Source organism: Lepidochelys kempii, chromosome 20, assembly GCF_965140265.1.
Source record: "Lepidochelys kempii isolate rLepKem1 chromosome 20, rLepKem1.hap2, whole genome shotgun sequence".
Classification (NCBI taxonomy): Eukaryota; Metazoa; Chordata; order Testudines; family Cheloniidae; genus Lepidochelys; species Lepidochelys kempii.
The window spans coordinates 22,597,160-22,612,193 of record NC_133275.1 but is presented as its reverse complement, the minus strand read 5'-3'; the positions used below and the strand labels follow the sequence as shown (position 1 = coordinate 22,612,193).

General features: G+C 63.5%; 1 protein-coding gene across 4 annotated transcripts; it reads right to left on the bottom strand.

The window, feature by feature from the left end:
- Positions 1 to 411: 411 nt before the first annotated feature.
- On the bottom strand, positions 412 to 13,608 carry PLPPR2 (phospholipid phosphatase related 2). 4 transcript variants are annotated; one of them, XM_073318733.1, is made up of 9 exons: positions 13,420 to 13,608; positions 8,984 to 9,102; positions 6,971 to 7,084; positions 5,178 to 5,298; positions 3,984 to 4,237; positions 3,511 to 3,687; positions 2,299 to 2,436; positions 1,114 to 1,232; positions 412 to 609 (listed from the first exon to the last, which is right to left on the bottom strand). In XM_073318733.1, the coding sequence occupies exons 2-9, from the start codon at positions 9,047 to 9,049 to the stop codon at positions 504 to 506; spliced, it is 1,095 nt and encodes a 364-aa protein (XP_073174834.1). In that variant the 5' UTR covers positions 9,050 to 9,102; positions 13,420 to 13,608; the 3' UTR covers positions 412 to 503. The 4 variants fall into 4 exon arrangements, 3 of the variants coding, with proteins under 3 accessions (XP_073174834.1, XP_073174832.1, XP_073174833.1); XM_073318731.1 differs by having other exon boundaries at positions 6,971 to 7,159; positions 13,420 to 13,607; XR_012155730.1 differs by having other exon boundaries at positions 525 to 609; positions 1,046 to 1,232; positions 6,971 to 7,159.
- Positions 13,609 to 15,034: the final 1,426 nt, after the last annotated feature.

Sequence of the window (15,034 nt, the reverse complement as noted above, 5' to 3'; positions counted from 1 at the left end):
CAGTACTGTCCCCTTGTCAGCTTCTGTCCCCAGCCCCGCTCCCCAGATCAAACTGACTGACATACCACCCCACTTCCCCCGTCCAATCTCCCACCTGCCCAGCCTGCATATTGGGGAGGCAGCCCCCAGCTGGGGGGCCCTTTGGGGCTCTCAGTGGGGGGCACTAATTCTGTTCCTATCACTCCAACTTCAGCAGCTGCAGGATGGGGGGGGATTGAAACTCCCACTTATTGCCCTGGCTGCAGGATTGGGCCCACCTCGGGTGGGGGGGGGGGAAGAAAGCTGGGCCCTATAGAAAAGGAGGGTGCGATTTTACACACACACCCTCCGCGCGCATCACACTTACAAGTGTGTCATTACAAACCACAAACAAACCAGGGAGGAATTGGTTAAAGGGATGGTGCTGGTCGGGGGGGGGGGCAATAGGCAAAGGGGTGTCCTGGGTGGGGGGGTTCTGGGGGGGCCCCAACATCCCCTCCCCTCCCCAGGGGGCAGTGTCTCCGTCAGACCTCGCTGGTGACGGAGCGGGAGGGGATGAGCACGTCGGGGGTGGTGGGGAAGAGACACAGCTGGGGGTCAGGTGATTTCTGGGAGCACAGCTCTGTGATCCTGGAGGGGAGAGAAACGGGGGGAGGCAGAGCTTTAAACGTGTCCCCAAAGCCCCTGAAAAAGTTACAGCCCCCCACATTGAACCCACAACCTTTGGTCCCAGAGCACAGCCCTCTAGTGGTATAGCTGAGGGAGCAATGCTGGTAGTAGGCATCACTGGCAGGTTGTTATCCCCTCTGCAATATGGCTTGGGCAGCACTGGTAGGTTGTTATCCCCTCTACAATCTGGTTTGGTCAGCCCTGGTAGGTTGTTCCACCTCCAAATCCCCCATTTTTCTCTCCTTTCCCCCCAAAACTTCTGTTTCACGCCCCCCAGAATCTGCATATTCTCCCAAAATTAATTTGCCCTCCCAAAACACATTCCCATAATCCATCCTCCCCATTCACCCCCACTCCTGCCCCATTTCCCCCCTCCCTGGCACTGGGCTGCACCTGCCTGGGGGTGGGGGGAGGGAGCGCTCCCTCGGCAGGTCTCCAGCAGGGCGTAGGGGGGGTGGCACTTACTCGTAGGGCCGAGCCGCCCCAGCGTGGCCCCCCATGCGGAGGGAGCGAGCTAGCTGCCTCTCCAGGCCTCGGGTGAGCAGCGTGGAGAAATCCTGCTCTTCTGGGGGGTCCCTGACCCGCTAGGGCCCCCCCCAGGGAGAGCAGCGTCAGGCGGGAGGAGGGGGGAAATGGGGGGGAAAGAAACGACAGAGAGATGGAAACAATGTTAGGCCTTTGCTCCTTGCTCACCATGGGTGGGGGAATTGGAGGGGTTGAGGGGTCTTTGGGGTTCACACTGGGGGGATCAGGGGGTCATTGGCATTCACACTGTTGGATGCGGGGTTCAAATGGGGGCATCGGGGGTCTCACAGGGGGGAGCCCTCACAGGGGGGACTGAGGCTCCTATGGGGTGAGAAAGGGGTTTGGGACTCATCTCTGGGGGGTAGCCTGAGATGGAGAAGGGTGGGAATGGGAGGGGAAAGTGTGGGGAGAGAAGGAACCCAGGATGCAGGACTCGGTGTCTATACTCCCCCCCCCCGCACCCCCAATTGGGCCCCACTCCTCCTGCATGTCCCCACCAGACCCCGCCCCGTTCAGCATCCTCCCCCACGACTGTGAGAGCCACCCCCACCCTAGAGCCAGCTGCCATGGGTGCTGGGGGCCAGATGCCTGGTGAAGCATCCCCCCCCAACACCACCCCTGCTCCCTGCATGACCTGGGGGGCAGGCGGGGGTGTTGAGGTGTCGTGGGGCCACGGGTGAGGGTTTCAGGGGGGAGGGGATCAGGGGAGTTATGCAGTTCCCAGCCCCCACGCTGGGGGCCAGGGGTTAAGGCCACACTGTCCTGGCCCACTGCCTCTCCCCATCCTGATCCCATCCCGAGGGGAACCTACCCCCCCCCCCCACAGCTCCCCGCCAGCTCAGAGTGTGAGGTGGGGGAGGGGATGGCAGTGGGGCCACGTGACCCCCCCACACACCTGCTCTCCCAGTCCTACACCCCCATTCTGCAGCCCCCCAACCTCCACCCCTGCGCCCTGCAGCACCCTGCATTTTCCTGGGGCTCGGGACGGTGGGGGACTGAGCAAAGAGCCCCCGGCCCCAGAGGATGCAGCCACTGCCCTGCGGCGGGAGGGGGATGGGCTGGCTGGTGGCTCCCCAGAGCTGGGCGCATCCCCAGGTGACTCGTTGCAGGTGCCCTGCCCCTCACCTGGGCTACGCTGAACTTTTCCAGGGGGCTCTCGACGCAGGGCAGCCCCACGCCGGGGACGCTGGCCAGGCTCTCGGCCGGCGCCGGCTTCTGGGCCGCGGGCGCCTTGCTCCGGAAGTTATTGACCACGCAGGTCACCTGGGGATGGGGACCCAGAGTGAGGGAGGGTCCGGCCCCCCTAGGGACCCCTTCCCGCTCCCTGCAGCGCGGCGCCCCCCAGCTGACGGGTGGCTGAGTGCGATGGGGGGAGTCCGGGGTGTGGCTGAGAGGCCTCCCGGGTGGGGGGGTTGTGCGCTGAGGACTGTGGGAGTTGGGGGTGAGGTGGGGGCTGTGTGGTTTGGTGGGGTGTCCGGGGGGGTAGGGTTGGGGGCAGGTGGGTGCTGTGTGGTAGGGGGTGGTGGACTGCGGGAGGCTTAAGGGCCAAGTGGGGGGCTGTGGAGAGCTGTGGGGGATTTGGGAGGCCAGGTGGGAGATTGAGAAGAGCTGTGGGGGTGGAGACCATGTGGGGGTGGGCTCGGGGGGTGTCAGGAAGTGTGGGGGGCAGCAGAGGGTGTAGGGGGCAGGTGGGAGGCTGTGGAGAGCTGTTGGGGTGGGGGCCATGTGGCAGGGGCTGGGGGTGCTTGGGGGAGGTGGGGGACCGTGGGGAGCTCGGGGGGCAGGTGGGGGGCTGTGGAGAGGCATGGGGGGTGGGTGCCATGTGGCAGGGCTGGGGGTGCTCAGGGGAGATGGGGGGCCATGGGGAAGCTTGGGGGGGCAGGTGGGGGGGCTGAGGGAGCTCAGGGGAGGTGGGGAGCTGCGGGGGAGCTCGGGCGGGCAGGTGGGGAGCTGGGGGTGCTGGGAGAGCTGAGGGGGCTGGGGATGCTCAGGGGAGGTGGGGAGCCATGGGGGGCAGATGGGGGACGAGGGGGGCTGTGGGGGGCATGTGGCAGGGGCTGGGGACTTGGGGGAAGTGGGGGGCGGTGGGGTAGCTGTGGAGAGCTGTGGGGGTGGGCGTCTTGTGGCAGGGGCTGAGGGCGCTCAGGGGAGGTGGGGGGCTGTGGGGGAGCTCGGGGGGGACAGTTTGGGGGCTGGGGGGCCTGTGGAGAGCCGAGGGGGCTGGGGCACTCAGGAGAGGTGGAGGGTCGTGGGGGGCAAGTAGGGGGCTGTGGGGGCTGCGGACAGGCGAGTGAGCTGGGGACGCTCCGGGGAGGTGGGGGGCTGCGGGGGGCTCACCAGGAAGGCGGCGATGGCAGCCCCGGTCAGGAATCCGGCCAGCACATCAGCCCAGTGGTTTCGGTGCTCGGCCACCCGCACCACCCCCACCAGGGCAGCCGGGCCGGCCAGCGCCAGGCAGAGCGTGGGCTTGGCCAGCCGGGAGCCCCGCACCTCCAGCACCAGCGTCACGTACATCTGGGGGGAGAGAGATGGCGTGGGGGGGGGGCAGGAGCCATCAGAAGCCCCCCAAGCCCTGCCCTCCGGACCCCCCTGCCCGCAGACTGCCTGCCTCCCTCCCCCTCCCTTGGGCTGCCCTGCCCCTCTGCCTCCCCTCTCCCTGCCCTACGGCCCCCTGTGCTGTCCCCTCTCCCTGCCCCCTCAACCCCTCTGCCCCACCTCCCTACCCCCATCCCACTGCCCTGACTAGCCCGCGGCCTCCCCTCCCTCTGCCCCACAGCTCCATCAGCCTGTCCCAGCCCCCCAGCCCGTACGGCGGTGTAGACCACGGCGTAGGCACTGAGCGCGGCGTCCTTGGAGGGGAAGGCTTTGCGGGCTGCAGTGACCAGGGCGGGGTTCCCAGCGCAGGCCCCCCGGTCGGTGATGTACTGGGGGCCGGGCAGCTGGCAGCCCAGCGCCGTGTAGTTGGGGCGGCAAACGGAGAGGAAGTGGGGGGTCTGGTTCCCCGTGACGACCTGCCCGGCGTTCGCGAAGATGGTGGTGGTGAACAGGCCGAAGGAATAGACACCTGCGGGAGGAGGGGAGTGATTAGTGCAGAGATGGGCCGGGCAAGCAGGGGGCTGCGGGTCGGGAGCGAGGGGCACTGGCAGAGCTGGGGGGAGCCCAGGGCCGGGTGAGCAGGGGGCTGCGGGTCGGGAGCGAGGGGCACTGGCAGAGCTGGGGGGAGCCCAGGGCCGGGTGAGCAGGGGGCTGCGGGTCGGGAGCGAGGGGCACCGGCAGAGCTGGGGGGAGCCCAGGGCCGGATGAGCAGGGGGCTGCGGGTCGGGAGCGAGGGGCACCGGCAGAGCTGGGGGGAGCCCAGGGCCGGGTGAGCAGGGGGCTGCGGGTCGGGAGCGAGGGGCACTGGCAGAGCTGGGGGGAGCCCAGGGCCGGATGAGCAGGGGGCTGCGGGTCGGGAGCGAGGGGCACCGGCAGAGCTGGGGGGAGCCCAGGGCCGGATGAGCAGGGGGCTGCGGGTCGGGAGCGAGGGGCACCGGCAGAGCTGGGGGGAGCCCAGGGCCGGATGAGCAGGGGGCTGCGGGTCGGGAGCGAGGGGCACCGGCAGAGCTGGGGGGAGCCCAGGGCCGGATGAGCAGGGGGCTGCGGGTCGGGAGCGAGGGGCACCGGCAGAGCTGGGGGGAGCCCAGGGCCGGGTGAGCAGGGGGCTTCGGGTCGGGAGCGAGGGGCACCGGCAGAGCTGGGGGGAGCCCAGGGCCGGGCGAGCAGGGGGCTGCGGGTCGGGAGCGAGGGGCACCGGCAGAACCGGGGGAGGACAGCCCAGGGCCGGATGAGCAGGGGGCTGCGGGTCGGGAGCGAGGGGCACCGGCAGAGCTGGGGGGAGCCCAGGGCCGGGCGAGCAGGGGGCTGCGGGTCGGCAGCGAGGGGCACCGGCAGAGCTGGGGGGAGGACAGCCCAGGGGTAGGAGAGCAGGGGGCTGCGGGTCGGGAGCGAGGGGCCCCCACACTCACCCAGGAAGCGGACGATGCGTCTCAGCAGCGGGATGAAGTAGCAGCATTCCCCAGAGACGATGGTTTTCTCCTTACGCTGCCGCGGCCAGCAGAGAAATCCAGCCAGTTCCCCGACCAGGATCTTGGGGCCGGGGGAGGGGGGCAGGATCCCAGTTAGTGGCTCCATCAGCACCCCCCACCTCAGGCCCAATCCCCCTGGACCCCATCCGCAGGGGCTGCCCCCTCCCACTTCTCGGGCGGCAGGACGGGATCTAGGAGCCAGCCAGGGCAGCCTCGGGGCTGCTCTAACTCATGCTCTGTCCCAGCACAGGCCTCTGTGGGAAGGCAGGGAGCAGGCACACCCCAGTGTGCTCCAGCTACGCCCCCCAAGCCAGGGTCTTAGGCCAGCCTGGAGCTCCTGGGACCAGGCAGGGGAGCTCCCATCTGAGAAGCACAAAGTGCCATCACCATAACTGAGAATTGGGCCCAGGGTGCAGGATTGGGCCCCCAAGAGCCCCCCCCCATTAGTCTTCCCCTCCCCCAATACCCTGTCCTGCCCCCAGGGGGCACCCCGCTGCCATCGGGACCCCAGCCTGGATCTCAACGCTGGCCCCACTGCTCCAGGTGCTGGGGGATCCTTGGGGCAGGGGGTGGAGGAGGAGTGAGGCAGCCTCATCTGTGCAGGGAGGAGTGGGGGATCCCTGACCCCCCCTTTCTAGCCCCTCCCTCCAGCCCTCCCTGGGTCCCCCCCCCACCCCGCAGAGCAGACGGTGCAGCCAGGATTAGCCAACTGGAGCGGACGGAGCCCAGATGCGGGGGAGTGGAGGGAAGGGAGGGGGGCTGGGAGCTCCCAGCTTCTAAGGCGGGGGACGGAGCCATGGCCTATCTCCCCCAAACCCTGCCTCAGTTCCCACAAAGGGGGGATCGGGGAAGGGCAGGGATGGAGGGGCGGGAGTGGTGGGCAGAGGGCAAAGACGGAGAAGGAGAGACAGGGAAATGGGGCTGTGGGTGGGGACTGAGGGGCCCTGGCAGAGCACTGGGGTGGGGGCCCTCCCAGCCCAGCCCCATCTTTCTCCTGCCCCAAGGCCCCGTCCGTGCTCTGAGGGGGGGGGCCCTGCTTTCCGTGTCCAGCTGCTGGTCAGTGGGGTCAGGACAGGGGCTTGGCCATACATGGAACCAGCCGCATTCAGGCTGCCAGCTTGGCATGGGGGGTGCAGGCTGGGGGCACCAGGCCCCAGCTGCTCCCTGTTCCCTTTGCACAGATGATCTACATGACTCCCCTGCCCCACCCCTGCTGGCCCCCCAAAACCCCCAGCTCCCCTCCACTCCACCAGTCTCCTGGAGCCACCAGTCCTGCCCCCCAGCCCACACCCCACTCCATGCAGAAGCTGCTAACCCAGGCCCGGATCCAGGACCCTGACACCCCAGCTGGGTCTGAGGGCCCCCCGGAGGAGGCTCTGAGAACCCCAAGCAGCCCCCCCCAGACTATGCTCTGCAGGTGCCAGCGGGTCCCTGTGGCAGGGGGGGCCCTTGGTCACTGGCCCCCAATGGGGCACATGGGGCTGGTGTGTGGGTGCCTTGACAGCAGCCTCTGCTTGGGGGGCACATTGCCCCCAAGCCCAAGGGGTTGGCATGGGTCTGGAGGGTCAGAACCCAGGTGTGACACTCATGGGCCCAATCCCTCTGAGATCCCAGCCCCACCAGAACCCCCGGGCACCACCCAGCCCTCCCATACCCCCCATGCCAGACCCACACGTCAGCCCCCAACGTACACGCCCCCCCCCAGCCCCACCCCCTGCCCGGGTGCCCCTCACCATGGCCGTGGGCACGGCGGTGACCAGGGAGTAGACCAGGACGGGCGGGGCGCGGCTGGCGTCCTCGGGCCCCGGGTAGGGCTTGGCGTAGGTGCTGTCGTAGCAGAAGAAGCCCTGGATGTGGACGGGGAAGGTGTCGGTGTATTCAAAGTGATATGCCAGCAGCGCCGTGCCCGCCATGATCACCAGCTGGAAATAGAACATGGCAGCTCAGCGCCCGGCCCCGGCCCGCGCCCGGCCCGGACTGAGCGCCGGGCGGAGCGGAGCGAGGAGGCAGAGTCGCGGGCTGGGAGTGGGGGGAGCCCAGGAACCATCCGTCCCGCCTCCCCCTTCCCTCTCCCCCGCCCCCCGGCTCCGTGCAAGCTCCCTCGTGCACTCCCGTTCACGCTTGGCTGCCTGCTGTAGCTCCGCATCACTTCACGGCCGAGGCACCCACCTCGGTCAGACTGGGGCAGACGGCTGCTCCCTCCCCCCTCGCCTCCCCCCAGGGCTTCCCCCCCTCACCCACCTGCCCCTCCTCCAGCCGGAGCACCCAAATAAATCCAACCCCCCCACCCACACCACGCTGTGCCTTTTCAAGGCTGCAGGCCCCCCTCACCCAGCAGTGAGATGCAGCTGCCTCTGGGGTGGGGTGCAGGGGCTGTTTATACAGGGACCCCTTGCTCGGTGCTGAGATGCAGCCACCTCTGGGGTGGGGCATGGGGGCTGTTTAGGATGGGAAGGAAGTGATGAAGGATCCTGTAAGCAAGGGAGTGGGGGCTGGGGATTTGCCTTGGCCCCCCCCCCAGCCCCTGGCAGTGAGCTCAAAGGGTCAGGCCCAGGGTTTTATGAAGTGACAGAAGGAAAATTTCATTCCCTGGCTCGTGGCCCTGGCTCTCTAGGCCGACTTCGTGCTCCTGAGCTGGACGGTGAAGGGGGGTCGTTTAGCCCCCCCCCCAACATGATCTCCCCCCCACACTTGCCGTTTAACGCAGGACCCTCCTCCACAGCAAAACCCCTGTGTCTAACCTCTGGAGGGTTCATGGCAGGAGGGGCTGGTGCTAGGGCATGAGGAAGGGGAGTTGCTAGGGCACTGCTGCAGGGAAGCTCACAGCACTGTCTTCCTCGCCCCTGGCCTGGAGCACTATTGTGGGGAACTTGCAGTGCTGGAGTCTCCTCATCTCCCTAGGCTGGGCACTGCTGCAGAGAAGCTCACAGCTCTGGAGTCCCCCTGGCCGGGGCACTGCCTGGGACAAAGTGGGAATTTTTCATAATGTTTTGTATGACTACACTGTGTGCCTCAGTTTCCCTTATGTGCTGCATGGGGGTGGGGTTGGGGGAGGTTGTTTACTGTTTGCAGAGGTCCAGGTGTGACTGACGCCTGGACCCCAGGCCTATGGAGAGTCCCAGAAAACAAGGACCGCACCAAATGCCCGGACATTTGGTACCTAGCGACTAAGGAGCATGGATGACCCAGATGGACCAGGCTGTAACTTTCTGTTCTCTCTGGTAACTAAGGGCTTGCTCTGCTGTGTTCCAGAAACTAATAAACCCTCCTGGGAGGGACGTCACTCCGGAATCAGGAAGTCGGGGGGCATGGCTCCCTTTGGGGGTGCAAGTCTCCCCCAGGGCTCCAATCCAGGTGGACTCGCTGCAGGGAGCTCACGGCATGACCCAGGGGTGCTGAATGTTCGGTCCCAGGAGGCGGGGAAGCCGAGGGGCTGACCCCAGTGAGATAGTGCGACCCTGATGGGGCTGATGCACTGAAGGGGTCTTCCCAGGGCCGTGCGAGAGCACCGGGCCGGTGGATCTGCAATATTGCCACAGGGAAGCTCGCAGTGCCAGGTCCCCGTTTTAAGGTACATTGGTTAATTTTGGATTCTCTCACTAAGCTGAGTGGAGAACAGAACCTAGGAGTCCTGGCTCCCAGCCCCCTCTTCTCTAATCACTACACCCCACTCTCCTCCCACAGCCAGGGAGGGAACCCAGGCTTCCTGGCGCCCAGCCCCACGCTCCTCAGGCCCAATGCCTTACCTCCACGAACACAAAGCAGGGGATGATGGAAACGCTTCTCTTCAGCTCCTGCTTCCCGCCAGCCATGATGCCCACTCCGGGCGTGGGAGAGAGGGGGTCCCTCCGTGGGGAGGGGGCACCTAGCAAAGGAGACCCAAAGGCAGAGCGGTCACTGCATCCCTACACAGCCCCCTGCCCATGCACGGTGCAAACAGAGACCCCAGGTCCCTCCCCAAGCAGCATCTCGCATGATGTGAACTGCCCCCCACTCCCCTGATTCATCTTCCTGGCTGAGACCTGGCTGCCCCCCACAGCCCGTCCCTCAGCTGAGGCCTCCCACGGGCTCCTGATCTGGCTGCCATCCTGCCACTTGGCCTCCTGTCCCTGCTCCTTTGGGGCGTTGGGACAATCTGACAAATCGCCCCGAAGCGGGACGACGAGTCGAGATTTTGGAATGTTGGTGGAATGGAAATTTGGGGAAAATGCCGGACGGTCGGGAGCAGCTGGACGCTCTCTTTTGATACGTTTGAAGCGTTCAAACAGGACAGAAAACATGAGCTAGGCGAGATCTCAGCATGAGATGGAAAAGCGAGAGGAATGTAAAACAGCACAATACAAGATCTGCTGCGGTGAACGAGAAAGTGTGTCATAGAATCTAAACAGAGAAAATAGAATTGAATACCAAAGTGTAAAAGATTCTTTGTCTCGGTTTAGATTCTCTTGCACTTGCATAGAGCTGCAATCTAAACAGAGAAAATATCCTCATATAAAAATATAATCCATTATTTTTTTGGTATTTCGGTTCTATTACACTTTTCTATTAGATGGTATTTTCTCTATTCAGATTATAGCTCTGTCAATGTAACATAATCTAAAGTCTAGATAGTAGAATAATGAGATAAAGGTAAGAGAATAATAAATCATATAATCTCCGAGTATAAGGGAATATATAATGTAAAGGTATACAACAGAATGTAATAGCGTGTGAAAGTTTAAGAGGATAAGGAATTGTACGCAGCAGAAGGACTGGCTCCATTTTGATCAGTTTCCAAATTTTTCTGTCAAAAAGGAGGTGGAAATCCACCTTTCAACTGTGACAAAATGGCCTTTTCTGACAGGAAACACCTCTGCCGAAATTGCTTCTGGTCACTGGACTCGGCAGGTTCTGGGCCCCATTCGGGGCCGCAGGCCGGGTGCCAGCTGGGTGGCATCTCCACGGGCGACATACCGAAACCTGGGCTCTACCAAGCGGCTTCCTCCGTGCGGCACCTCCACTCCGCACCGTACGTACCAGGGCACGCCGTCTGGAGGACGCCGTGTTGTAGAACTGGGGGGGCCGGATGCATTCGGGGGCTGGACAGAACTGTTAAACGGGTTGACAGTTGGACTGTCTGATCCTGTCTGCCCATGCAAGAGATGGAGAATCCTACCTATGCGAGAGACAACGGATCCCAGCCACATGCATTGTGCGAGAGGTGGCAGGTCCCAGATGTGCTCGTGTGAGAGGGGGCGGGGCCCAGACGTGCTCGTGAGAGAGGGGGCGGGGCCCAGACATGCTCGTGCGAGAGGGGGCGGGCCCAGACACACTTTCAGTCACACTCCAGGGTTTTGTGCCACCGGAGTTTCCCTGCGAGAAGCGCTCGGTCGCCCGTGAAATGGGGCGTGTGAGCCAAGCCACCGCGAGGGTGCGACGAGATCCAAGTGTGGCTCAGCCGAGGTAGGAGCCTTTCTCCCACCCCCTGGGGCGACCTCTGCTGCCCCCGCGATTTCTAGAAACCCTGGCTTAGAAACGTTTGTAAATAGCAGTAGGTCTATTTTACGTATCCCTCCACCTGCAGGGTAAAGTACCAAGAGGAAAAGGCTGGAAGTAGTCCCTGCAGAGGCGGCCAGCACACCTGTGAAGGGGCGGCATTGGGAAGTGCTGATTGGTGGGGTGGCTGGAAGTAGTCCTGGCAGAGGTGGACAGATGGGCACTGCCTGGGTGAAGGGGCTGGACTGAGACATGCTGATTGGCTGGGAGGTTGGAAGTAGTCCCGGCGAAGGAGGACAGAGCACGGAAGAAGCAGCAGCATGACCTGCACAATCTACCCCCAGCCCACACACCCGAGAGAGGGCAACAGCTCTTGCCGAGTGACCCCTTCCCCTTGCCCGGGGCCGTCTGCACCCAGTGAGCACAAAGCTTTAGCAGGCACCCACGACTGGGGGCTGACTGGGACTCAGGACTCCTGGGTTCTGTTCCCTGTTCTGCCTCTGACCAGCTGTGTGACCTCATTGACCCCCTGTGTGCCTCAGTTTCCCCTCCCACTCTGCATCTATGTAGATTGTAAGCCCCTTGGGGCAGGGACCGTCTCTCAGTGTTCAGCATCTGGCACAACGGGGGCCTGATCTCAGCTGGGGTCTGTGCAGCGCCCGGCACAGCGGGGCCCTGACCTCGATCGGATGCTAGACCCTACCATAAATGCAGTCAACAACCCGAATTCATCTCAACCTTCTTGCTCTCTGCCCCATGCGTTTGGGGAATGGGGGAGGGGTCTTGCTGCATTTCAGCGCCAGCGGGCCCCCCCCCCCCCCCCCCGCGCCGCACAATTACATTGAACTGACAGCTCGGTTCCCCCAGTTCTCTTCCGGATGGTCAGGACCCTCCACCTCCCGGGAGGGGTGTGGTAGCTGATACTGGGGTGAATACCCCCCCGCCACACGCACACACTAATCCTGTCCATTTCACACCCCAGTTTGGCTGCCCTGGCAGCACGTGGAGATAAATAGAAATTAAGCCCCCCCACCACAAAGTTCCCAGCCCCCGTGGATAACCCCACACTGGTCCCTGCTACTGATCCAGACCCCAACCCCCAGCCCCACTGTCCAGGTCCTCAACTGGCATCACACCTGCCGAGCCCCCGCCCCCCTTTTCTGCACAGAGTCAGGCTCTGATTTGCCCCCCCACCTGTACAGCTCTGCCAGGGCCACGGCCCCATCGCCCCTGCCTGAGCTGGGCCAAGGGGCGGATCCAGCCGCCACCAGCCCTGGTTCACTAGCAACAGGCCCCCTCGCTCTGAGTCACCAGGTGCCTGGCTCCCGGGCCCAGCGATTGCACCCATTACCGGCTACAGATTCCATCGAGACTGTGCCAGGCTGGGGGCTGTAAATCTCTGTATCCCAGGCACCCCCTTTTATACAGCCCCACCCCCTCCTCCCTCTATCCATCCAGCCCCACAAACACCCGTCTATCTATCCATCCATCTCCATACACCCTCCTCCAGCCATCCAGCCATCCCCGCACACCCGTTTTATACAGCCCCCTCCTCCCTCTATCCATCCATATACACCCCCTCTACCCATCCTTCCCCACACACCCCTTTTATACAGCCCCACCCCTCCCCCTCTATCCATCCTTCTCCATACACTCTCCTCCAGCCATCCAGCCATCCCTGCACACCCCTTTTATACAGCCCCTCCCCCTCTATCCATCCATATACACCCCCTCTATCCATCCATATAGACCCCTTTTATACAGCCTCACCCCTCCCCCTCTATCCATCCAGTCCCATACACCCCCTTTTATACATCCCCACCCCTCCCCACTCTGTCAATCCATATACACCCTCCTCCAGCCATCCATCCCCATACACCCCTTTTATACAGCCCCTCCCCCCATCCATCCATATACACTCCTTCTACCCATCCATCCCTGCACACCCCTTTTATACAGCCCCACCCCTTCTATCCATCCATATACACCCCCTCTATCCATCCTTCCCCAAACACGCCTTTTATACAGCCCCACCCCCTTCTCCCTCTATCCATCCAGCCCCACACACCCTCCTCTAGCCATACAGTCATCCCCACACACTCCCTTTTATACAACCCCACCCCTCCCCCTCTTCCATCCATATACACCCCTTTTATACAGCCCCCCTCCCTCTATCTATCCAGCCCCACACACCCACCTCCATCCATCCAGTCACCCCCCCATACACTCCCTTTTATACAGCCCCTCCCCGCTCTGTCAATCCATGTACACCCCCTCTATCCATCCATCCCCATACACCCCTTTTATACAGCCCCTCCCCCTCTATCCATCCATCCCCATACACCCCTTTTATACAGCCCCTCCCCCTCTATCCATCCATCCCCATACACCCCTTTTATACAGCCCCTCCCCCCTCTGTCAATCCATATACACCCCCTCTATCCATCCATCCACCCCCATACACCCCTTTTATACAGCCCCTCCCCCTCTATCCATCCATCTCCATATACCCCTTTTATACATCCCCGCCCCACTCCCTCCATACACCCCTTTTATACAACCTCTCACCCTCTGTCCAGCCATACACCCCCCCCCATCCATCGAGCCCCGACACCCGCATTTGTCCATCTAACACCCCCAACCCCCCCCCCCCAGCGGCTGTCGGTGCCCCCGCTGCCCGGCGCTGGGGCCTGCCGACCCCTCTCACCGCCCCTCTCTAGGCAGCAGCCATCGCTGCCCCCCCGGCCAGGCCCCCGGGGCTCCTCGCCGGCCGGTCACTGCTCCGCCGGTCGCCGGCCCGGCTCCATCGCGCTGGATCGCGGCGACCGCCCGGTTCCGGAGCCGCTCCGCAGCTGCGGCTTCTCCAGAGCGAGGGGGCGGCGCAGGGGCGGGGGTGGGAGCTGAGGGGGGGGATCAGCTGGCGTCATTAACATGAGGCATGTGCCCCCTGCGGAGGAGGTCCAGGCGCGGAGAAGGGGCTGTGCCACCCCCATGCCGCCCCTCTTTGCAGGTTGATTGTCCTGGTGCTCGCTGGGGTTTGTATTGTGTCCCCCTGCCCCCCCCCCCCCCGCTTAAGGGGTCTGAGAAAATATGTATGTGGGTCGATCATAATCTGGAGGGAGCAGTTTGGGTGGGACTGTGCTTAAAACGCCCCCCCCCCCATCTCCACACATGCCACAGGGGTGTTTGTCACGGAGTGTGGGGGAGTCCAGGCCCTGCACCCCTCTTCCTGGGATCCACTGAGACTCTCAGCCAGCCAGTAAAACAGAAGGTTTATTGGCCAACAGGAACGCAGTCCAAAACAGAGCTTGTGGGTACCCCCAGGACCCCTCAGTCAAGTCCTTCTGGGGGAGCAGGGAGCTTAGACCCCAGCCCTGGGCTAACCCCCACCAGCAGGCTCTCTCCTGCAGCCTGTCTTCACATTCCTGGGCAGGGGTGTTACCTCTCCCTCCCCCTCCTGGCTCAGGTGACAGGCTCTCAGGTCTCCCATCCCCAGGGCACATTCCCAGGTCAACACTCCCCCCTCCCTGCTGAGTCACATCGTCACATCCCGAGAGAGTCGGAGCGGGGCTAGACCTCAGAGTCCCAGGAGAAAGGGAGAAGATGGGGGGGTCCATTATGGAGGTGACACTCGGCCGGGACGAGGGTCTCGTGAAAAGGGGACCCCAGCTCTCGTGTGTGGGTGAGAGGTCCAGTGTGGCCAATGCTCAGGAGTCTCACGATCATTGTTGGCTTCCTCAAAGCCCCAGGTCCTGGAGTCAGGGGAGATGGGATGATTTCAGCCTTCGGTCTTGAAGAAAAAGGAAATTTCTAACCCTCGAGGCTGCGGCGACAGCTTCCAAATGGGCGACTGGGAGGCCCACCCCATCTTGGGAGCCAGTCGGTTCTGGCCAGTGGGAGGACAAAGGGCTGAAGAGAGAGGACCCAGGTGACCTGTCTGCTTGGGACCGAGGACAAAGGAGGGAGGAGAGGCTGTAGGATGATCGGCTGGAAGGAGGGGGTGTCGAGACGGGGAGCAGAGGGCAGCCTGAGTCCACCAGGGTATGGGATCGACCTAGATGAACTGGGCTGAAGGTTGCTAGGTCCAGGGCCCTGAGAATCCCTTTGCTGGGTCCAGATGTTCAATAAACCCTCTGTTAATCTGGCTGAGGGTCACTGCAGGCTCGAGATCAGGGTGCCTTTGGTCCCTCTGGGGGTGGGGGCCCCCGGGGTCCAGAGCAAATGGACTTCCTGAGTGGGAGAGACAGGCATGCAGAAAGCTCAGAGGAAAGGTCCCAGGGGGTGGCGGGGCCAGAGGACCGAACCCTAGGGAGAGAGTGGAA

Coding starts and splice junctions, on each gene's coding strand:
- PLPPR2 (XM_073318731.1), bottom strand. CDS start 9,049: ATGGCTGGCGGGAAGCAGGAGCTGAAGAGAAGCGTTTCCATCATCCCC. Junction 7,160..8,983: donor CCTGCTTTGTGTTCGTGGAG/GTAAGGCATTGG, acceptor TTCTATTTCCAG/CTGGTGATCATGGCGGGCAC. Junction 5,299..6,970: donor CCGCCGTGCCCACGGCCATG/GTGAGGGGCACC, acceptor CCCGGCCCCAAG/ATCCTGGTCGGGGAACTGGC.